At 33.7% G+C, this 25,314-nt stretch overlaps 1 protein-coding gene across 1 annotated transcript in view; it reads right to left on the bottom strand.

The window, feature by feature from the left end:
- LOC150102493 (uncharacterized) overlaps positions 1-25,314 on the bottom strand; it is a 192,971-nt gene that overhangs the window by 84,850 nt on the left and 82,807 nt on the right. Inside the window, exons 5-6 of the mRNA XM_090399601.1 lie at positions 17,765-17,866; positions 17,527-17,613 (exon numbers count right to left, since the gene is read on the bottom strand). Coding sequence (XP_090255727.1) covers positions 17,527-17,613; positions 17,765-17,866 — 189 coding nt within the window. The remainder of the gene's footprint in view (positions 1-17,526; positions 17,614-17,764; positions 17,867-25,314) is intronic.

Genomic DNA, 25,314 nt, shown 5'->3' on the forward strand with positions numbered 1-25,314 from the left:
CATATATATATATATTTTTTTTCCCGAAATTTAATTTTTATTTTTATTTCTAAAAGATTGAATTAAAGATGCCAAGAAATTATATTCTTGGTTTCATCCTTTATCCAAGTATAAGCAAAGTTTGTGCATGAAGTAATTTCATGCCTAGGCTACTTGTATATAGACACTAATCAATTGCCTTAGTATCCCATAATGCAATGCACATCCTTACAGACATGTATAATGCTATGCATTATTGGAAGGGCCACTACTGGTTTGGGTAGCGGCCCTTCCCAGTCTTTGGGAAAGATTATATGAGTTGGAAGTTTTTCCACTTCGTTATACTATAAATTAAAGATACCAAGAAATTATATACTAGGTTTAATCCTTTATCCAAGTGTACGCAAACAAAGCTCACCTGAAGTATTTTCAGGACTGGGGCAACTCTTCCCATAATGCATAGAATTATACATTGTCCGTAAGGAGATATACTTTGCATTATGGGATATTAAGGCAAGTGATGTGAAGTCACCAGCTTCTTTATACAAGTTGTCCCAGTCCTGAAAATACTTCAAGCACAAACTTTGTTTGCTTACACTTGGATAAAGGATTAAACCAAGTATATAATTTCTTAGTATCTTTAATTTATTATTTGAGTTGTTGTTCCAAAATCACAGTTTCCATTGGCAGTTTCACTGTAGAAGAGATAACCATATGATCACAAGTGCAGCTTCTCACTAGTGGAGAGCTACACCAATTCTAGATAGAAGATTGGGCTGGGTTGGAATTATGGTCAAAGCAACCAAGGCTATGAAACAAGTGTATTATTTCTTATGTGTGTGTTGTAATGTAAAGTACAGGGTTCCAGAATTGTTGCTTAGCTTCGAGTCTTGAGTTGGAGTCAATCAGTATATCAGGAGCTTTTCATGATTTTCATTCAATGTCTTTATTATAACTTAGCAGTCTTTATTATATGGTGGCAGCACAATGATGCTAAGGTGTGGCTACTATTATATGGGAGTGGATCTAATTGTTAAGTAACTATTCTCATGGCTGGTTGGGATGTGCAGATGTTGTTTAGTTCGAGCAGCATTCTGCTTGCACAATTACAAACACCAATGCAGTGACTCTTCATATGTTTTTTGACAAGACAGTGTTTTGTACAGAATGTTACTTAGATACTGTTAGATTATTGTTATATTTTAGAAGCTAGTTTCTGAAACCCATTTGACTGATAGTTATTGACGAGGGTGGTCTGAAAAGTTCTTGGCCTTGACCATAGATGGCAATACTATCAGCAAGTTTTTTTTTTTCTAAGTTGGTACATCTGTCATAAGCATCCATGTGAAATTGCAACTCATTCCATCAAGTAGTTTGTTTTATACAGCTGTCTGAAGCAAAAGTATTGTTTACATCCTTTGAAATGGATAAAATTGAGTACTGCATGGTTATAAAATTCTTTGGAAAAAGAAGATTTAACGCCAAAAGAAATTCATTCGAAGTTCATAAAAGTTTATGGGCACTCTTCTCCTTCATTTTTGACAATTAAGAAATGAGCTGCCGAGTTTAAACGTGACCATACCAGCATTGAAGATGATCCTTGTGAAGGACATCCAAAAAGTGTAACAACACCAGAAATCATTGATCAAGTGCACGATATTGTATTGGATGACCGGAAGGTCAAAGTGCATGAAATTGCTGAGATTATAGGTATTTCAAAAGAACATGTAGGAAATATTTTGCATGAAGAATTGCAAATGAAAAAGCTTTGCACAAGATGGGTGCTGCACTTGCTCACAGCAGATCAAAAACGCAACTGCATGAAAATCTCCGAACAATACTTGAAGCATTTTAAAAAGAATAAAACTGATTTTGTGTGTCGATTTATTACTATGGATGAGACTTGGATTCACCATTACACACCAGAATCCAAACAGCAGTCAAAACAGTGGACAGAAGCTGGTTGTTCAGTGCCAAAGAAGACAAAATCAGTTCCATCAGCAGGAAGGGACATGGCATCAGTGTTTTGGGATGCTAAAAGCATTTTGTTTATTAATTATCCTGAAAAGAGTAAAACAATAACCGGGGAATATTGTTCTGATCTTTTAACCAGACTAGATGAAAAAATTCGTGAGAAAAGACCCAGTCTGCAGAAGAAAAAAAATCATCTTTCATCAGGACAATGCACATGCCCACAAAGGTATTTTGGCAATGGGAAAATTAAGGGATCTGCACTATGAATTGTTGGAACATCCACCTTATTTCCCAGATTTGGTTCCCTCTGTTTTTTCTTCGAATGAATTGCAGCTGTAGAGGGGTATATTTGCAGATCTTACTGAGAACCACTACAGGGACAGGATAATGGTGCTGGAGCATCGCTGGAATAAATGTATTAGTCTTAAGGGAGATTATGTTGAAAAATAAAAATAATTCTATAATTATAAATTCGTTTTTTCATTGTTAGGCCGAGAACTTTTCAGACCACTTTCGTAGGTGAAAGACATGTATTTTCATTTTAACCAGGTTAGGCAGAGTCACCAGCTTCTGAATTAGCAACTGTCAACTTGTAATTATCCACAGTTAATACTTCTTATCAGAGAAAAAAAATGACTTATGTAACTAGTGTAATGTCATCAGCATATACACAAGGTTAACTACGTGGAAACCCATTATGGCTTAAATTTAGTTTGTGTAACCTAAATGATATACCGTGTGAGTATGGTCCAAAACTATACTTGCACGGTAGCTGCCATCTTGCAACTGGAATTAGCTGTGAAGCGACAGTAGCACCACACTACAATGGTTTGTTTTTAAATGTTATTATCAGTTCTATCCATCCACTGTGTTTTACTTCATTACCTTCACCATTATCAAGAAAGAAAAATTTGTTGCCTTACTTTTCAGAAACCCCTTGTATGTGTGTGTGTGTGTGTGTATCGTTGAACTTGTCTTCAAGCAATATACCCAGCCTACTGCCACTTCAGATGTTTCACTCTTCCTATGATGTTGAAGACTTTGGTTTGATTTCTTATCCATGTATTCTTTTTGTGATCAAGTCTTGTGATACCAAATATACTTCTTTCCATACTAATTTGTGGTGTTCTTAATTTTTGAATTTCCTTTGCATTTAGTGTCCATGTTTCACAGCCGTATGTCAATATAGGGAGAATACATTGGTTAAAAACTTTTCTCTTCAGGCATAATGATAGTTGAATATTGAATGTAATTTTCCAAACGCTTTTCATCCAAAAATCGTGCGTCTTTTAATTTCACCAATGATATTTTGTTCCACTGATATCTGTTATCCTAAGTATATGTAATGATCTACTTGTTTGATTTTCTCATTATTGATTTTTATTATTTCTGGTTGGACACAGCTATTGAACATAACTTGAGTCTTCTTTAGGTTTCTCTTTAGGCCAGCTTTTGCTAGCAATTTGGAGTTCATGGATACGAGTCTGTAATTCATGCGCAGTTGAAGTAAGGATAACTATGTCATCTGCAAAGCATAAATGGCTTAAATATCTTCCATTTATCTTCAGACCTTTCTCTTCCCAATCAAGAAAAATGAATATTTCTTCTAAGCAAGCTGTGAATAATTTTGGAGATATTGTGTCACCCTGTATTTTCTCTGTATTTCTACAGTAGAGATGTTTCCATTGAAATGAACTGTTGCTGTGGCATTGGTGTATGCTAATTTAATGGTCCTGATGTATGGCTCCTCCACTTGTTGGTTTTGTAAAGCTTTAAGTTTTGCACAAGTTTTTACTGAATCAAAGGCTTTCTCGTAATCAGTAAAACCAAGACATAATGTTAACTGATATTCATTACACAGTTCAATAATCTGTTGTACAACTTGAATATAGTCCACTGTACTAAAGCCACTTTGAAAGCCTGTCTGCTCTTTGAGCTAAGACTTTCGTCAACACTTTGTAAACCACTGATAGTAGACTGATGTGTCGGTAATTTGTCAAGTCTTCTACCTCACCTTTTTTATGTATCAGAATTAGGGTAGCTTTCTTCCATGTTCTTGGTACATCATTTTCTAAAGTAAATAGTTTTGCTAAGCGTTTGTAGATCATTTCTCCACCTGCCTTTAGAAGTTCAGCTATAACTCCATCCTCAGCTGCAGCATTTCCATTTTGCAAGCTTTGGATGCTCTCATTATTCCTTCTGGTAGAATCTGTGGCACTTCAGCTATTTTGTAGTTATCTCCTTCTAAATTTAATTCATCATTCTGATATAATACTAAGTAAAATACTTCAATTCTTTTTGCTATAGCATATCTATCTCTGGTTATGATCCCATCTTGTAGTTTGACTAAAACCATCTATTTATTGGTGGTCAACAATTGCTGTTTGGCTTTTTTTGAGACTAAGATTGTTTTCAATTGTTTGTTGTATAAATTTACAATTGAGTTTTCTTATTTCTTCTGTAATACATTTTCTGATTGTTTTGCACAATTCAGTGCATTCAATTTTATTCTGCAGGTTATTTTGATCATTTCATTTCTCTTTGTTTCTTCATAAGATGTTTTGTTTCTTCAGAAATTTTCTCTTGTTTCTGTTCTGTGGTACCAGCTATTTCAAGTGAGCATTGTAAAAGGTTTTGGGTAATAATGTCATTACTTTCTGATGGATCAGCACTGTCATCTATAATAAGATGTTTAAATCTATTGTTTAGTTCATGTTGGAATATATCTTTTTTAATGGTGAGTTTGTGTATATCTATGTTTTGCTTTGACCTCTGAAACATTTTTCTTCTTTCTTTTTGGCAGTTTATTTGAATCTTACTGCATACCATACAATGGTCACTTCCAATGTTGAAGGTGTTTATAACAGAGCAGTCTTGAAAGATGTTTTTCTTATTGCTAAGGATAAAGTCAATTTCACTACTTTTTCCATTTGGACTTTTCCATTTCCACTTCCTATGTGTTTTTTCCTTGAACAAAGAATTCATGATGTTAAGGTTTTGTTTTTCAAATTCTATTAACCTTGCTCCTCTATTGTCTCCCATGCCATATCCAAAATTTCCCATTGAGCTTTCATCTGATTGCTATATACCAATTCTAGCATTAAAGTCTCCCGTTACAATTTTGAAATGATGTTTTCCTTTACTGTAAAGTTGGGATACATCATGATAAAAGGTTTCAATTTCTTCATCAGTATGATTTATTATTAGTGCATAGACTTGGATGATCTTAAGAGTGTATCTTTTTGAGATTTGAACAACAATACTTGCTATTCGATCAGATATACTTACAAATTCTATTATGCTGTTCTTCAATTTTTTGATGATCATTAATCCAACTCCACCTCTATAATATAGTATGTCTCTGTTTTTTAAATGAAGAATTTCTTCACCATTACGTCTAACTTCACACAGTCCGAGAACGTCCCATTTTAGTCCTTTAGCTCTTCAGTTAGTTCAGTTAGATGTGCTTCACTGCTCAGAGTCCTACAGTTTAAAGTTCCAAGGTTTAGTTTCCAATGGCAGCATGACCTGGTTACCCGGGGATTCTTAGCACCCTCTGTCTTCATGTTTAACTGCCTGCTGCAGTAGGTAGTAACAATCTGGCCCCTGGGAAATGAGGAACGATTTTACTTCTGTTTGATTCATCTTGAAGATTAGGCCATAAATTCACCATGCTGGCCCACCATGCTGCAAGTTGGTAATTGGCAACATTTTCACATGGGATCACCAGTCTCAAAACCACTGGTCCACGGCTCTTTATTCAATATATTCAGAGCTGCCCTGATATCCAATAGGTGGTAGTTAGGGTTTCCTCCCATCCACCACCTAGGGATGCGTTCAATAGTCCATGGGAACCATGATCAACAACGGACATTAAGACGTACTGGATTGGATTCCATGAGAGGAAAAATGGCCACAACGCTGACCTAAATTATGGTGGATTGATGATATCATCAGATTTGCAGGAGTGACATGGGAAAGGAGAGCCATGGACAGACAATTTTGGAGTAATCTTGGAAAGGCCTTCATCCAGCAGTGGATTGACAATGGCTGATAATGATGATATATATATATATATATATAAACTTGAAATCAGAATTACATTTGAGATTTTCTGTAACATCAAAACAGTTCACCAATACTAATTTTACAAGCAAAATTTAATCAAAAACATTTAAACCAGTATGCTGCATATGTTTAAAACTTTGTAAAAATTTTCCCTACTTAACACGTTTTCTGCCAACTATGAGTATACTTGTAGTTGGTATATGAGCTTCACAAGTCAACTACGAATATACTCGTATGTCAAGCACGAGTTACCCATAATGACTTTGAAGTGCTTGGCATGTGGTAACAAACTATGCCCAACAAGCATGGCAGCGAACGTGTTAAAGCAGAAGGGACATAATATAACGTCATGTGACTTACTACCTGAAACAAAATGAAGGATGTGACACTACTCAGTGTGAACATGTTAAAGCTACAAAATCTGCAAGATATTTTCTATACTATTCCATTAAACAATTTTTTTTAAAAAAATGCTAGTTGCAGCCCTTGAAACTGATTTCATGACCCACAGTTTGAAAAGCACTGGTCTAGAGAATAGAAGAGATTAATATTGATATAACCGCACAGGGAGATATAAAGGACTGGCATAAATTCTATTTTTTTTTTTTTAAATAACTCACAAAATGTAAGCTTATAGAACATTAGTACCATAAGTGGACTAAAGATTTTTCTATTTTTTTATTAATTTTATAATTTTTAAAATTAATTTTTTATATAGTCTGGAAATTTTGATCTAGAGACCAAACGTGGAACCTTTTCAAGCCACTTCAGGCCTCCTCAAATAAACAAGGCGGTGGTCTCACAGTGGATGATGAAATTCATTTCCCACGTAAAGTAATCACAAATGTCTATGCCGACAGTAGGATTCAAATGCAGCCTGTTGCTTGGAGAGTAGATGCAATAAACTCTCAGCCAACCAGGCTGGCAATCTTTAATGCAAGCATTAATGCTGCAATCTCTAACATAGGTTTATCTCTAATGCGGGAATGGCTCTACCATAAATCATTCTAATTAAGATTGAAGCCAAAGTCAAGGCTGAAATGTCTGAGAATAGGCATAGTTCAGGAAGGGTAAGCTATTGGAGATCAGATTCTTTGAAAGTTATTATGCAGCAGAGAGGGTTTAGACTTTCTTTGGTGAGTTCATAGACTAATCCGGCTTTTAATTTTGATTGTGTTCAATGTGAAATTGTGGGAAGTAATGAGTTTTATCAGGATGATTGCTAATCTGTATACAGAGTAAGCAACCACAATAAGAAATCCAGGTACAGGTACAGGTACAACTGAATGGATTCATGTAGGCAAAGATGAATACTTTTTCCTGGTCTGTTTAGCATTTATGCTGAGGACATCGGGCATGTAGCAATGGATGAGCTGAAGACAAGAATTAAGAAATAATGTGGAATAAGCTCAAGATATAGTACGTACTTCTCTGTAATGACAGAGAAAAACTAGAAGTCTTTGATAGAGTTAATGAGATCACCAAGGTAGAGGACTGAAACTCAAGGAGTTTTAGTGCTCTGCTCCCAATGTGAGGAGGTCAACATATTTGTGTGTCTGAAATCCATCAAAGAACTTGTAAAGAACTACTGTTCAGAAACATCAATAGGAGTTTGGACATGGTTACAACAATAGTCAAGACCTAGTTAAAGTCTCAAAAGATCAATCCATCACTACAGGAACAAAGCTAAGGATTCTGGATGCAGCTGTATTTTCAATTGCAAGTTACGATTCTTTAGGTTCCATGTTTCACATCCTGGAACCTAAACTGACCATAACCTAAAGAAGTCTGATTAGGAAAAGAACAGATGCTTTTGAAATGTGATGTTACAGGAGACTATTTAGTCTCATACATTGAAAGGTGAACAAAAAAGGATATTAACTTGACAGAAGAAACCTGAAACACTTTGACCACAAAGGAGAGTATATGGAAAAAGGGAAAACAGCAAACTTTGAATGAGACAGATGGATGGATGATTGTCAGGACTGACAGGCCCTCGGAGAGGTGAAGCGCCAAGAAAAGTCCAAGCACAGAGCCATACCTGGTGAAAATTTATGTAGCAAATCACTAAAGGTATGTACTGACCATAACAGCATCAGCTGTATGAAATTATGGATATTGATATTTTTGTGCTAATCTTCATTAAGTAAGGAGATAAGATTTTGAGTTACCTAGTTATTAGACTTTTAACTTGATTCAGTGAATAGTATATTAAATATATATTTGTAATCGGACTGACTCAGTTTGGAATTGCAGCTGAAGCAAATAATGCTTATGAGTTCAGCATTCTGTTAACTCTTGTTTTGGCTGGTTTGTCCATTTTGTGGGATGAAAACTTGAATTTCTGTGTATGTGTGTGAATATTCATTTAGTATAAAGAGAATATACTTGCTTTGTTAAGTAAATTGGACTATATGGTCCAATATGGCAGTAGATGACACATGGACTAACTGAACTAAATTGGGCTATGTTGCAGTAGATGGGGTTGGTGTAGACGAAGGTAGTTGTGGTTGGTGGAGACGGAGAGTTGTAGAATAGGTCTTCCTCGATGAGTCTTTAGACTCCCTGGAGGTGCTACGTAATAATAATAATAAAAATTTCACCACATTTTAAGACCTTATTTCAGTTTAGGAAATGAACTTCACCAAAAAATGCTATAAAAGAAGCATGCAGGATAAGTCTTGGAACTCAATCCCTTATTTCCCCCCCCCCCCCACATACACAGTATGTCCCACAAAATCACTTCACCCTCCCTCCACAGTTTCAGGTCTGTGTGGTTTTAACCTAAACCAGTTAGAAAGTTTTCAGCACTTCTGCTTTTAATTTTGGTATTAAAACAAATATTTTTGTTTTTCTTCTATACTTCACTAACTTAAAAAAAATCATTTAGGATACTAGAAATGCAACTGCTATGAATTGTTTCTTGTTCTTGTTAAATCAGAAACTAACTTTTCTTTATTTCATTTAAGTCACTGCATTTTCAAAATAGTCATTCTATCACTGCTACCTATAAAAAACTTTAATCATCTTTTCCTCTTCTTCTTGGCTTCCAGTATTAGGCAATTGTTTGCTTGTAATATTTTCAAGGGTTTAAAGAATCTTCTGCCCACTCCTCCTGGGTCTTCCTCTTGATCGGTGTCCCTTTGGTTTATATTTCCAGGCAATATTTGGCCATCTGTTCTCATCCATTCTTATTACATGGTTTTCCCAGTTCTTTCTATAGTTTGTGATGTCTTCTGTTTACGTTAATTAAGGAAAACTGTTTTCATATTTCTTCATTTCTTGTCTATTATTTTATATCCTGCGAGCAGTCTTAAAAACTTTATTTCTGCAGCTTCCGCCTGTCTTTTATTTCGTTCTCTGCAAGTCCATATTTCACTGCCATATTTGGCTATTGTTGTATATAATTTTATTTGGGTTGTTCTAGACATCTGTTTACTGAAGTGTCTATTCAAAGTTCCAATGACTGCTACACGTTAGGAATTTTTGCTTTTTATATGCAATATCAATTTCTCCATTGGGACTTATGTAATTTCCTGATATTTAAATTTGTTCGCTTGTTCTATTACAGCAATCCCTCGATCAGTGCATCTAATGCATTCTTTAAAACAGGTGCATTAATTGAATATAATAACCTATGGGAAAAAGTATAATTCGTTCCTCAAATTTCTTTTTTGAACCTTAATTTTTTTTATAAAAGAATTAAGGTATGTCTCAGGGTCTAGTTAAAGGAAAACCATGAAGCTGAAAGATAATAAAACATATTCAGAATATAAATTTTATTATTCTACTTCTTAACAAAGAATTGAGCTAACGTAGTTCGGCGAGCATTTTGTTTCTTTTTTTTCTTTTTTTTCATACAACCAACAGTATGGCCCTATTGCCTCTTCTACTCTTCTGCAAATTTTACTGCATCTTTCTTCGTCAGGGTCAGCCTCTAAGTATTGCTGCTTGAAAATTTCGATTGTACAAAAAATATTTTCAAGTTGTTTCTGTGAAATCTCTTTTGGCTGACTGGTTAAATTTTCTTCATATTCTTCGAGATCTTCCCACTGTGCGTCTAAATTTCACAGGTCGGAATCACTCAATTCTTCAGAATGAGATTTAATTAACTCTTGGACGTTACCATTGAAGAGAAGAAAGAAATGAAGGACGTACGAATTGGTTGCCAACATGCGAAATCACGTGCTTTATAGATAAAATTTCCCAACTGTTATACAAGCAAACTAGTTACCACTTTAAAAACTAAACTACAATGATCATAAAAGAGAAGTTAATTTTCCGACGTGTAATAATAAACAACTCATCCCAGAAGACGGATTGATTACCCTATTATCGGAATGGATTCTCAGAAGTATCGAAGGGTCTCGAATCTGTGGGCATACTATAGCAGACGACATAAATTTTGGTGGTAAAAATTTGGAACATAGTATACATAGTGTACATGGAAGTAGTGTAATATGCCATTAAAAATAACTTGTAAAATGTTTTAAATTGGTAACTAAATTATTTCATTCTGGTGAGTGATTTTTTTTGAATTAGCCATAAAAATGTATAGATTGAAAATTTTTAAAATCTGTAACATTTATTTTTAAGATGTATATAGGTGCACTAATCGAATTTTAAAGGTGCACTAATCGATTTTGGGTATCGAAAAAAAATGACGCACTAATTGAAAATGCACTAATCGGGGGCACATTAATTGAGGGATTACTGTACTTTGTTGTGGATGACTAGTTTACATATTTTAATTTCTTTATCTTGAAAAGCCATTGATTTTGTTTTATTTATTCAGATTTTCATGTCATATGTTCTATTGTTTTGTTCAATACATGTCTATTTTTCTGTAATCAGTCTTCATTTTCAGCAAAAATAACTTGATCATCAGTGTACAAAAGGCTGGTTAATTCTTTATTTCTTATTTTAATTCCTATGATTTTGTTTTTCAACTCTGTTGAAATTTTTTCCATATATATATATATATTGAAGAATATTGGTGATAATTCATGAATGAGACCTCTATTGGTTTTAATTTTTTTGGTTATTTCATTATTAATTTTAACTTTAATATAGCTTTCTTCCATTATATTTGCTATTGCTTTGGTGGTTTGAGATGGAGCTTTCAATTCACATAGTATATTAATTAATTTTGATCTGTTAATTTGATCGTATGCTTTCTCATAATCCAGGAAGGCCATATATTTGCCTATTGGCAGGTTAAATGCTATTCTTTTTTTCTATACTTTGTTTGAGTATAAATGTGAGATCTGTGCAGGATCTTCCTTTCCTAAAATTGCATTGTTCTTCTCCAACAATTTCCTCAGCCCATGGCGTTAATTTACTTTTAATTATATCTAGGTATATTTTGTAGCATGTATTTAATAGGGATATTCCCCTGTAGTTTCCGCAATCTTTTCTGTTTCTTTTTTTGAATATGTTTATAACTATTGCTGTCTTCCATTCTTGTGGGATGTTTCCTTCTTCTCATATTCTGTTTAAGAATTTAATTAAATGTAACTGAAATGGTTTAGAGCTGTATTTGTGTACAGTGATACCTCGGCTAACGAGGATTTTTTTCGCTGTTTTTTGGACTCGGCTAACGAATGTTTTAGTGGATGCGCACGCTAACATAAAGCAGCAAACATGAACAGTCGGGCCATGCCAGGAGCTTATCTTTTCCATCTATATGTGTGTGACAAAGAAATGAGCTGACCACATCAAATAGGGGAAACCCACCAACCCAACTGGGTTGTTTATGTTCGAAACAGTGAGAAGTGAGACGCCTCACACCAGTGTCAGTACAGTGCACACTCCATGTGGCTGTAAATGTGAGAGGTAAGTGTGATAGCATTTATTCTTTACTTGGCTAAATTCTACTTTATAATTAGTAAATTCTATTCTTATCTAATTAAATAAATAATATGCTACATGTCATATTTCTTTTATATTTTTCAGAAAACAATTTTCTTGACAATGGGTCCAAAAAAAAAAGTAAGCGACAAACCCAAGGGAAGCAGAAAGTTGCTCACAATTGAGCAAAAGAAAGAAATAATTTCAGCATATGAAAGAGGAGTCAGAATTGTAGATTTAGCAATCAAGCATGGCATAGCATCATCATCAATAGCTAATTTTGAAGGAGGAGGAGATTAAGGCAGCTTCAGTTGCAGCTGGTGTGAAGACCTTGGCCTCTCAATCCCAAAGAAGTTCTGTGAATGAATAAATAGAAAAGCTTCTGATGATCTGGATAAATAAGTGTCAAATGGCTGGTGACACTATGACTCAAGAAATAATCTGCAGCAAAGCCAGAATGATTTATGAAAATTTGATGAAAAATGTGGCAGGACACAGTACAGCAGAGGCAGAGGAAGAATTCAAAGGAAGCAGAGGATAGTTTGAGAAATTCAAGAGAAGGTCAGGGATCCATAGTGTAATTAGACATGGAGAAGGAGCCAGTGCAAATAAAGAGGAGGCTGAGAAGTTTGTTAGAGAATTTCAGGAGTGGACTATCATTCATGGATACAAGCCAGAACAAGTGTTTAATTGTGACGAAACTGGGTTGTTCTGGAAGAAAATGCCCAAAAGAACTTTCATCACAAAAGAAGAAAGGTGTATGCCAGGGTACAAACCTATGAAAGATAGAATAACTCTTTTATTTTGTGCTAATGCAAATGGTGATCTCAAAATTAAACCAATGTTGGTATACCACTCTGAGACACCACGAATTTTCAAGAAGGAGAATGTTTGCAAGCCCATGCTTAGTGTTTATTGGAAGTCAAACACCAAGCATGGGTAACAAGAAGCATATTCACAGAGTGGATCGTGGAGGTGTTTGGGCCCATGGTGAAAAAGTACCTGAGAGAAGAAAACTTGCCTGAAAAGGCTGTGCTTCTTCTGGACAATGCTCCAGGGCATCCACCTGGCTTGGAAGATTTGGAGGCAGAATTTAACTTCATCAAGATAAAATTTCTTCCTGCAAACACCACATCTATTTTGCAACCCATGGACCAACAGGTCATATCAAACTTTAAGAAATTGTATACAAAACACATGTTCCAAAGATGTTTTGATGCAACTTCATTTACCAGTCTGACTCTGAGGGAATTCTGGAAGGATCGTTATCATATCTTTCATGCTATTCAAGTCATTGCCATGGCATGGGACAAAGTGTCAGTTAGGACACTTAATGCTGCCTGGAAAACGTTATGTCAGACTGCTGCAAGATAAGAAGTGCTGTTTCCAGTGTTCAAGATGCTGAAGATGCTGACATTGTAGATAAGATAATCCTCCTTGGACAAAGCATTACATTTGGAGGTAAATGAAGATGTAGAAGAATTAGTTGAAGAACACTCAAAAGATCTTAAGAGTTGAAAAAGCAACTGAATCAGGAAAGAGACAAGGAAGATAAAGAGTGCTCATCAGAGGAGGAGAACAGCAATAAAAAGGGAAGAATGCCAACAGGTGACATTAAAAAAAATGTTGCACTACTGGGAAGAGTTTCAGTCTTTGGCTACAAAATGCATCCCAACAAAGCTGAAATGAACAGACTTTGTGCCTTGGTTGAAGACAAGTGTCTGAATCACTTTAAAAACATTCTGGAAAAAAAAAAAAAAAAGAGAAGTTTCATCAACTTTGGACAGATTTTTGACTACTTCTTTAGCAAAGAGACAGAGGCCAGCTACTGAAGAAGAGGAGACTTACCTTGAATAAACTTTGAAAATTTGGAAGAAGAATAGTAAAAACGTGTACATATTTTCAGTTTAATAAAGTGTATATAATAGTGTAAAGATCGCCAGTTTTTCATTCTACTTTCCATTCTCCTTCATCTAATCAGGTAGCTGTTCATCTCACCTTTGGCGAATTTTTGCCTTTTATAGTGTGCTTTTTACTATTTTATAAAACTTATCTTTAAATAGTAGGCAGCATCCAGAACGAATTAAACGATTTTCTATAGAAACCTACGGGAAATCACATTTCGGCTAACGAATTATCTTCGTTAGCCGAGGTATGACTGTAGTTCTGAATTTATTCCATCTTCTCCTGTAGCTTTTCTATTTTTTAGTTTTTCCAATATTTTATTCAGATCATTAAACTGTTTTGGTTCTTCATTTGTTTCTTGACTTATTACTTGTTTTATTTCAATTTGATTATTATTGTTTCAAAGCTGGGTGTAGTGATTGGTCCATTCTTTTGGGGAGGGGCCTTCTAATTGTAGACTATCCTTTGTTTCTTGAGTAATTTTTTTTATTGATTTCATAGCTCTTTAATTGAGGTCCATTTATGTCATGCTCTAATCTCTATACAAATTTTTCCCAGTCTTGTCTTCTGATTTTCCTGGTTTCTCTTCTTATTATTGCTCTGATTCTTTTATATTCTATTTCATTTCCTATGGTTCTATCGTTTAACTATTTATGGTACATTTAGTTTTTTCTTTCTTATTAAGGATTCTATTTCTGGGTTCCAGGTTCTGAGACCTTTTCTTTTTCTTTGCAGTTATGTTCCTATGGCTTCATATGCTGCTTGTTTTACTATTTGTTTGATCTTTTGCCATTAATTTTCTATATCTGTATCTTCATTCATTTCCTTTGTATGGTTTATAAGTCTTCTTTGATATAGTTCTCTGATACTATCTTGCTGTAACAGTTCTATCTTAAAATGCTCCTACTTTTGTTTTTGTGTTCTTGTATTGTTTCAATTTCTCTGGTTCAGGATCTTAATAGTACTGATTAATAAATAATAGTCTGAGTCAATATTGCATCTTCTGTATACTCTTGAAATTTCTTACCATCTTTAGTTTTTCACCCACTATAATATAGTCAATGATGCTTTTATATCCTCTGGCTTCCCATGTATATCTTTATATTTAAAGAAGCTGATTGGTAATTTTCAAACTATTATAGATCACAAATTCCCCGAGTTCTCTTCCATTATTATTTTCTCCTTGATTACCTATTAAATCTTTAAATGTATTTGATCCAATTTAGCATTGAAATCACCTGCAATAATTAAGTAATCTTGTTTATTTGTGTTCTGAATTACATTTTGGAGGTTTTTATAGAATTCTTCTGTTTCAGATTTTTTTCCTTCTTTGGGTGCATATATTCCTAACTGTAATAAATTTCTTATTTAATTTACATCTAGCCATTATTATTCTTTCGGAAATCCACTTATATGATTCAATTTTGTCTTTCCATTTATTACTGATCACCATGGCCATACCTGCAGTTGCTTGTTTTTCACTGGGTACTCCACTATATATCAAACTGTAGTCCTGAAGTTATGTAGAACCTTTTGATTTTTTTCTTTGTTTCTGAAATTACTGATATTTATATTTTCATTTCTGTTAGGGCTTTTTGTATTTCTTTGATCTTGTGATTGATGACTCTTATGTTTACTGTTTCGATCTGCATCCAGTTCAAAGTCCTTTTTTCCAATTCTGTTTCATTATCTGTTTGGCTATCCGGTTTTTATTCCTTTTCCTTTGTGTACCATTTTATATAGATACATCTTAATATTTAAACTTAAATAAAAGTAGTTCACCTTGTGATAAGTGGTTACCAGTAGGAAGATGATGTATTCACAGCCAATGACATTTTTTTTACACTTCATCATACACAATACCTGAAAATTTAGAGTAGCTATTTTGAGTATATATATATAAAAAAAACAACAGCTGCCGTTTGTTGCAAGAACACCGATACTTTTCATAAGTTTAGAAGGTTAAACTATGTCTAGCCTACTAAACTTGGTAGACATTTACTGCTTAGATGATCATCTTGATCATTCTTGAGATCTCTTTAGTATTCAAGAGCAGAAATTCATTCTGCATTTTATCTCCAAATTAGCTTCATGGTTATCCAGCCCACAGAAGGTACCATGTTAGGACATTAGTTCTGTTTCAGTTACAATTTGAACTTTCTAATAATTTAATTTAGTACCTGTGTGCTTGTCAGTTATGATTTGTGCTCTGAAGATGCTGGGTAGAAAACCAGCAAAATATCAGTAAGTTCAATAAATTATTTTTTCCTCTCTTGGTGTTATTTATACTGTGAAGTGCTATTATGAATAATCAACAACACCTAAGCCTTTCTATTATGTATACATTATGTAATGTCATAATAATGATAAAAAAGACTGCTCAACCAAGTACTAAAGCTGAAGTCTTATAGTTTGCCTATTTTTAAACCCTTGCAAGTAGGCTGTCTTATGTATCATCTTGCATTTAATGGAAACCGTGAAGGACAATCTTCATTCAGTGATTGCAGCAAAGATCTAACCATGGTATTAACATTCATGAGAACAACGATAACTTGGCTCCAACTATACATATCGTCTATATCCCTGCTTTATTTGACAAATTTGCAAAAAATGGTAGTCTAGGTTGATATCAAACATTCTGTGACCAAATTCAGTAGTGACAGATATACATAAAGCCATTAATTCTAAAAGTTGTAATTTTTCCTTCACTTACATGGTAATGACAAATATTACAATCTTTTAAACCATCCAAGTTTAAATGAGGAAAATAGTTCAATAATTAGAATACCATTCTTAGGCAAACATTATATCATTTTCAAATCATAGATGATGACAAATGTAACACGTAGCTCCAAACTCATTCAAAATAAATCCACTGGGAAACGTGATATCTTTTTTTTTTGTATAATCAATACAATCTAGTAAATGAAATATGAACATTTATCTGCACCTAAGTTTGCTGATCACTGTCAATTTTGAATCTTATTAGTAGAAGTCAATTGCTCAGCATTAAGATTTTTGACAGTTGAACTATTCAAACCTGATGATGCAGATGGATTTTTAAATGTCTTATTTAAATCACATGTAAACAGCACTGGATTCTTAATTTCTCAGGAAGATGAGATAGTATTAATTTCATAATTAATGTTATTAATAGCTGCTAGTACTAATAAAAGCTTCTTTCTTTCACAATATTCTTTACAATGCTGGGCATTTGGTTGTTTCTTTATTCGATAATCTCTAGAACATTCAAGTACTAGACTTCGCTAAATCCAACTTATGGAAGATGAACTATATTCAATAGTATAGTTGTTGAATAGTCTTAAATTTAATTCCATTTAAATTTTTCTAGATAAAAAGTGATAGTCTAAGTAGAAAAGCTCTCTCTCTCCCCCTCAAAATTAAAATAAAGTAGATATAATCAATGCCACATGATATTCATGGTTTTTTTCTTAGCATGTCATTAATATTATTCAGGAAAGAACGTACTCGTTTAGTTTGAATAAAAAACAAGGAAAGAAATTCTTGTCTACTATAAGTTATCGCAAATGGAAAGTAATTTATATTTTGTAATCCCTAAATTCTCTTCATTATTGAAAATCTGCTGATTTCAATTTAATCATGCCAGTTCACACAAATTGTTAAGAATAATAGATTTGTTTTTACAAAACATTTAGTGTTATTAAACAAATATTTTAAGTAAAACATAAAACACCACTGGAAAGAATACTTCCATTTAAAGAAACTTACTTGTTGAACTTGTTGCATAACATGCCCAGGAGGATCCTGAACTGATTTATATTTTGTAATCCCTAAATTCTCTTCATTATTGAAAACCTGCTGATTTCAATTTAATTCATGTCAGTTCACAGAAATTGTTAAGAATAATAGCAACTGTTTTTACAAAACATTTAGTGTTATTAAACAAATATTTTAAGTAAAACATAAAACATCACTGGAAAGAATATTTCCATTCAAAGAAACTTACTTGCTGAACTGGTTGCATAACATGCCCAGGAGGATCCTGAACTAACTGAGGTCTTCGTCCTCTACCACGACCTGCTGGAGGCTTTCTTTCATTTACTACACTCTAAACCCAAACAATAAAATTTCAGTATGCTTTATATACAATTTCACATTCAAGTATTAAATATATGAATAAAAATCATAATTTATTGATTTCATGGAAAATTTAAACATCAGTCTGAATAATGTTTATGGTGATTAATGGGAGCTTAATTAAATCTTGTTTCACTAGTGCAAAAATTAATAATATCAGTAAAACTGTCAGGATGCAAGAAAGTATATTCTGGCTGGCAATAATGATTTGAAAGGTGAAAAAAAAAATTTACAAGAGAAGTTATAAAAGAGTTGCTGGAAGGAGCAAAAAAAAAGAAAAGTGAGACAGCAAAGGTTGCAAGTCTGCTATAATAGACGAGTTGAGGAGGAGCGGACTAGAATACTAGAAGTAATACTAAATAATACTAGAAATAATAGTAATACTAATACTAGAAGTATCAGTAATAAGTTTTGTAACTGGTTGACAAAACCTCACCAAAAATCATATAATATAACCAAAGTATATCAACTTCTGTTTAACAATCATCGCCTCCAAGGAGCATTCTGTTTTTATACTCACTAAAACCTTTGTTATTGGTCATTCTTGCAGTCCACGGGATTCTGAATAGTCTCCTCCGTGCCCATAATTAAAATGAATCAATTCGCTTTCTTCTTAATAATCCAGCTTTTGCATCCATACATCACTACTGGAAATACCATTGCTCTGACAATTCTAACTTTCGTGGCCTTACTCACACCTTTATCTTTCATAATTTTTGTCAGGTTTAACATAGCTTTTTACCCCATGACTATTCTTTTAATTTCATCTTCATATTTACCATCAATTCGGATTTTGGACCCCAGTAAATCATATCTTTCAACAATTTCTATTTTATTTCCCTCCATTATAAATTCATTTAAATTGCCAGAAGCCATCACTTTTCTTTTGCTGATGTTTAAATTAAGCCCAACTTTGTTACTTTCCATCTCTATCAACTGCTCCAGATCTTCCTTAGTTTCTGCTATGAGGATAGTGAGTACAAGATGTAAAAGTTGTTGGGGCCTAGGGGAATGTAGTTAATGTATACTAATACTAGAAGTATCAGTACTAAGTTTTGGAACTGGTTGGCAAAACCTCACCAAAAATTACAAGCATCAGTGAGACAACTGATAACAGATGGAGTTCATTTAATTTGATAACATGGAAAGAATGTGAGGGGTAATTTTCAGGGAGGAGAAGAAAGAAAATGCAATAGAGATACTCCTAATAATAGCAGATGAACTGTAGCCAAAACAAGTAAAGATCAGTAAGAATTGCTAGACAGAGGTGAACAGGACCAAACATATGAAACACTTAATTGGTTGCTGATATAAATCAAGGAGTGCATGGGATGATGTGGAAAACAAATTTCGTGACATGTCTGCTCAAGGGGTGTGCAGGATACTATGACAGTACTAAATAATTAAGTTAACATTATTACTAAATGCCTATCAACAATTTTACTCAAAATTAGTCTATTAGTTGTCAATATTCCGATATTGTCATATCTAATATTTCTCTTGTAGTGACTTTTGAATGAATCAATCCACCTAGATCAGTGATGGCGAACCTTTTTATCCAGGTGTGTCAAAGATCTTTTTTTTTTAAATATTGACATTGTTAATGTGCCACTTGCATACATGCATTATAAATTTAACTACATAAGCATAGATGGTGACTTATACATATCATATTAGGCTATTTATTTAATAGGACATTGATATAAAATTTATGAATTCATATTATACAATTAATTTAATAAAGTGAAATTACAAACTTACATTACATTTAATGACTTTTCTGTTGCTGAGTACTGGTAGAAAGTTGCTCTATAGAAGGGCTATAGTGTGTACATTTTAATGCTACACAGGCAACGCTCAAATCATTGCTCAATCTAGTTCTCCCTTTCGATTTGATATTATTTAAGGCAGAAAATAGAGTTTCACAAGAGTATGTAGAAGAGAAAATTGTTAGAAGAGCTTTAGCAAAGATTTTAAGAGCATGAAAGTTTTCGGGAAGGCTATTCCACATGCTTAGAATTTCACAGTCTGAATTTTTACACTCGGTATCATGCAGACGTTCCCACTCAAGTTCTTCTAATTCACTTCTAAGAGCAATAAACTTTCTTTTCCAGATAGGATTACATTGGAAGTCGGCTAGTTGCATTTCTAGATCTTTTAAATCCAACCACCCAAAGCCATCTAATTTAAGATCAATGAATTCTGTTTCATCAGGATACTTTATGAACTGGATTGTTTGTTCCAACATTCAAATTTGCTCAAATCTAGAAGAAAACTGCTCAGTTACTGACTAGAACTTCGATAAATTGGTTGATATGTTGTTCACGATTTTTGGGGCTGGTTTCATTAAAAAAAAATTTTCACTCTTGTGAAAAAAAACGTGACAGTGAGTGAGTGTGCACTCACTCACTGTCGCGTTTACATGTGTGTTGTGCTCTGATGATGCTGAGTTGAAAATCAGCGAAATATTAGCGTTAATAAAACATCTTTGTTGATAAAAGTGGTTGTGGTGTTGTTAATACCGTGAAAAATAAGTCATTTCTAAATCACGTTGAAATATATTTCTTCTTAAGTTTATTCTCAAAGCTCTTGATCATGCCAAACATAACATTGACAGATTTTACAAAACCTTGCAATTGTATTATATTGAAAATATATTTTTATAAGTATAATATTGATAATAATTTTTATAAGTTTTTATAATATGATATGACTATACAGAAATTATAATGATTAAGAAAGAAAATGTAAAACGCTTGTTGTTTATAGGCTAGTTACAAAATAAAATAGAAATAAGCTAACTACAAAATAAAATAGAAATAGGCTAACTACAAAATATAATTCATTCAATGAACCGAAACCTACCTTTGCCTTAACTGAGAGTGATCTTACACTATTTATCACAGTTTTTTCATTAGAATACCAATATCTTTCAACATCCAAGGTGTGTCAGTGCTGACACGCGTGTCATAGGTTCGCCATCACTGACCTAGATCGTGGTCTTCCTCTAGGGCTTTTTCATGCCATTTTGCCTTCAAACATCTGTTTTGCTAACTGTTCCTCTCTAATTCTATTTAAATGACCATACCACCACAGATTTGTTTGCCTCACACATTCTTAAGCAAAGAATGTCAAGTTCTTTTCTAATATCTTCATTTTTCAGATGATTCTGCCATTGATTCACTCCCATAATTTTTCTCAGAACCCTCATATCCATGATCTCTAGTCTTTGATCAAGTACTTTATTTCTAATCCAACTTTCAAATCCATAACATAAAAGTGGGTTGAACATGGTTTTGTTTGAATACTGCTAGTTTAGACTTTTGGCAATTTCTCTCTTATTTCATATAAATTTATTGAACTGGCTCCCCACCATACCAACTTGGCTTATTCTTGATTTCCACATCTAATTTGGCATCTTCATCAAAAACTGTGCCTAAAAAGCTAAATTATTTTACTTGTTCTATAGGTTCTCAATTGAAAATACAGTTGAGATGTTCTCACGTTTCTGCCTATTTTCATTTTTTTATTGCTGATTTTCATGTGAAATTTGTTGCAGCTGTCTTTCACTTTAACCAGATAACTTAGACACTTGCCCTGGATTAGTTCAGGAGTACACCATCTGCAGTGAAAGAGAGTCCAGGCTTGATATCTCTGATTATAATATCTGGTTTAATACCATTCTTTCTCATCATGTTGCACCATCATATGCATTTGTGGTTTCAGCCAATAGAGAGTACAATTTGGTTGGCTAAGTCCCAAATTTCCAGCCCATCCTCGTTTGTTTAGTATCCAGGAGATATCCCTAATGGGATGCACCATGTGAAGGTAAGGATTGGATATTAGGTCAGAATCCCCAACTAGTTCTCTGCATTCCCAAATGGGGATGTGGAGGTTTTCTTCCAGATATTTGGCATTGATGCTTAAGTAAGCAGCTTTTAAGGTAAATTGTAGACTCAACTATATAAACATTATTGAAGAAAAAATGAAACAAACTGAAAACAAGAACCAAACCTTGGAGCCTCAGTGGCAAACTCTAAAGAAGACTGACTGATTCAGCTAGGGAAGTATATGGTGAAGTTGTTTGCAAGGATAGAAAAATAGGAACACCATGGTAGACACAAGAAGTTGAAGAAGTTCTGGAAAAGAAGAAAGCATACCAAAAGTTCCTAACAAATAAGTTGCCACATGCCTGAAAAGAATACAGAGAAAAATGTAAGAAAGCTAAGCTGTGTGTAAAAGTAGCTAAACAAAAGTCATGGGAAGACTTTAGTAAGAGTATGGAAAATAAATATCAGAAAGATGGCAAAATATTCTGAAGACTATTGAAGCAGCTTAGAAATGGAGGAAAGAGTACTGTAAAATGAATCAAAGCTGATAAAGGTGATAAGGTTATCCTAGATGTCACTAGCTAGTAATTACTTTGAAAGACTGTTGAATGAAACAAGCAGCAACAGAACTGAAGTAGAAAATTTTCATGAGAAATGCAAACAGAAGTACATATCAATACTTGATTGTAGAAAAAGCCATTAAAAATGTAAAATGTAGAAAGGCAGCTGGAGAAGATGATATTCAACCAGAAATGCTCAATATTGAGATACAGAAGTTTTGCAGTGGCCAAACTGCATAATTCAGAGGACCTGATCAGAACGTCGAATTCCCAATGATTAAAGTAGAGCTCACAGTTCCAATCTATAAAAAAGGGAATAAAGCTGAATGTGAGAATTATAAAGGAATTTCTCAGTAGAGATTTTGATTTAAGCATTCCAGGTAAGATTTATGCAAGCATACTTGAAAAGAAGTTCAGAAAGATTTTGGAAGAGAAACTTGGAAAGGAAAAAAGTTGGGTTCAGGCCAAATGGAGGGCATCAATCACATTTTCACATTAAGACAAACAGATGAGAAATTGTGGAAATATGACAGTGATCTGTACTTAAGTTTTGTAGATCTGGAAAAGGCACATGATAAGGTGCCTAGGGAAAAGCTTTTCAAAACACTTCAATTATATGTGGTGAATGGAACATTATACAGAGCAATACATAGTCTATATTTAAGTTGTCAGTCAGCAGTTAGAATTGAAGGAAATAGAAGATGGTTTGATTTAAAATCAGTGGTAAGACAAGGATGCACATTATCTCCACTCTTATTCATCATCTATATGGAAACAGATGAGATCACATTATGAAAGAAATTGGCATGAGGTCCTGATATTAGAATTGGAGATGTCGAACTTAGCTCTTCGTTTTATGCAGATGATGTACTCCTAAACACATCTACTCTAGCGTGGGTCTTCAGGATTTTCTAACTAAATTGAATAACACATTAGGCATGAAAATCAGCAATGCCCCTTCCTATGAGAATAGGAAGGGGCATATAAAACTTTAGCTGTATTCTGAATGGAGATCCTATAGAACAGTGGTGTTCAACCTTTTTTACTATGCAAGCTACTTTTCTATAAAAAGTTATTCAGCGATCTACTCTCTTATATAGATCACGTTCCCCCAACCTGATATCTAATTATGAACAAATAAACAACTAAAAACTTTGTGTATTTAAAAATTTATTTATCACTTTTAATTATTTTAATACAACAAAAAAAAATATATATATATATATATTGAAATAAAATATTTCTCTATTTTGGAAAACAAAAGTTAGGAAAAACAACAGATTGATTACAAACTCACAAGTTACAGGAAATGCTGGTTGATTAAAAAAAAAAAAAGTTAACGTGAAATTTGGCATTGTTTGGACCTCGCAATATTTTCATAGTCAAGTTGATATGAAGAAGTGGATAATCGCAGACAATCATCCAAACAATCATTTCTAATTTGGTTTCTTAATTGATTTTTTATGATGGTCATATTTGAAAAAGCAGATTCTGACAAGTATGTCGATCCGAAACACAACAGAATTTTTCATGCAATATCAGTTAATATTGGGAATTTTAACCAGCCCACTAATTTTATTTGAAATTTCTGTGATGTTCAAGTTTTCTTGAAATGGATTATTGATAACAGATACAATCATTTCAGTTTTATTAAAATCTTTAAATCTTGAATTTATTTCTTCCTCAACTAATTCTATTTCACGAATAAATTCTTTTAAATCATAGCGAAGCATTTCTTGATTTTGTTCAAAAAATTTTAATAAATATGAGAGATGTCTAAAATCGCGGTCATTTATATTTTTCTTTAATAAAAGTAAGTATTGTTGGAAAGTTTTTATTGAACTTACCATGTCAATTAAATTTTTATCTCTACCTTGTAACTCTAAATTTAAATTGCTTAATTTTGTACAGAAATCTACTAAAAATGATAAGTGTAACAACCATCTTTTATCACACTATCACAAATGTGGATAAATATCTCCTTTTTCATCAAGAAAAATTTTTATATCATTAATTAATACAAGAAATCTTTCTAAAAATTGACTTCTGCTGAGCCAGCAAACATTATTGTACAACAGAAGTTCCCTATCATCATCTGCCTGTAATTTAAATAACCACCATTGCAGGGCTTTTCCTCGAACAGAATTTACAATTTTAAATGTAATATCCAAAACGTCTTTTTTGTTTAATCTTTTACTACACAGTATTTGTTGGTGAATAATACAGTGGTACATTAAAAAATCTAGATATCTGTCATCGTTTTTATATAATGAAATGAAGCCTGATTTATTACCTATCATTGCAGGAGTACCATCAGTAGTAATAGACACAAGTTTAAAAAGCGGAAGCTTGTGTTGTTTCACAAATTCATCAAATGCCGAAACAATGTCTTCTCCCCTAGTCTTTCCCAATAATGGTATAATTTTCAAAAGTTCTTCTTTACTTGAATAATCTTGAAATACTATGCGAATAAATACCATTAACTGAGCAATATCAGTGAAGTCGTTTGATTCATCAAATTGTAATGAAAACGGAACACACTGGTGAATGTCTGACATTAACCTGGCCTGGAAACTTTTCTCCAGCAATTGGAACTCCTCCTTTCAGCAATTTGAAACCTTGTCTGCAGCCTAGAATTAGTCTCTCTCTAGTGACGTCTCAAACAGAGAAGCTCCTTTCTGGAAGTGGGAAACTCCTCTCTCAAGCAACGTGGATCTGGGCAATCTCTCTGACAGAGGCTCTGGACTGGGCAGTCTCTCTGACAGCGACTCTGGACTGGGCAGCCTCCTCTCTGACAGCAATTCTGGAACCGGGACCCCCTTCTGCTTGCTTCAGTTCCATTTTATTAGGCCTCCTCTGAGACCTCGCATGAAGTTTGGCAACCCCCAAAGAATCGGTATGAGTCTTTCATCTTAAGTTTCAAGTTCGGCACACCTTTTGTTCTCCTCCGCTTTCTTTTGACTGTAACTTGCCAGCCATCAGGAAGTTGTTTGAACTCTTTCCGACTGACTTCGGAGATGTTTACACTT

Source organism: Typopeltis vanoorti, chromosome 10 (assembly GCF_054136105.1).
Source record: "Typopeltis vanoorti isolate ZY-2024b chromosome 10, IOZ_Tvanoo_1.0, whole genome shotgun sequence".
In the NCBI taxonomy this organism is placed as follows: Eukaryota; Metazoa; Arthropoda; class Arachnida; order Uropygi; family Thelyphonidae; genus Typopeltis; species Typopeltis vanoorti.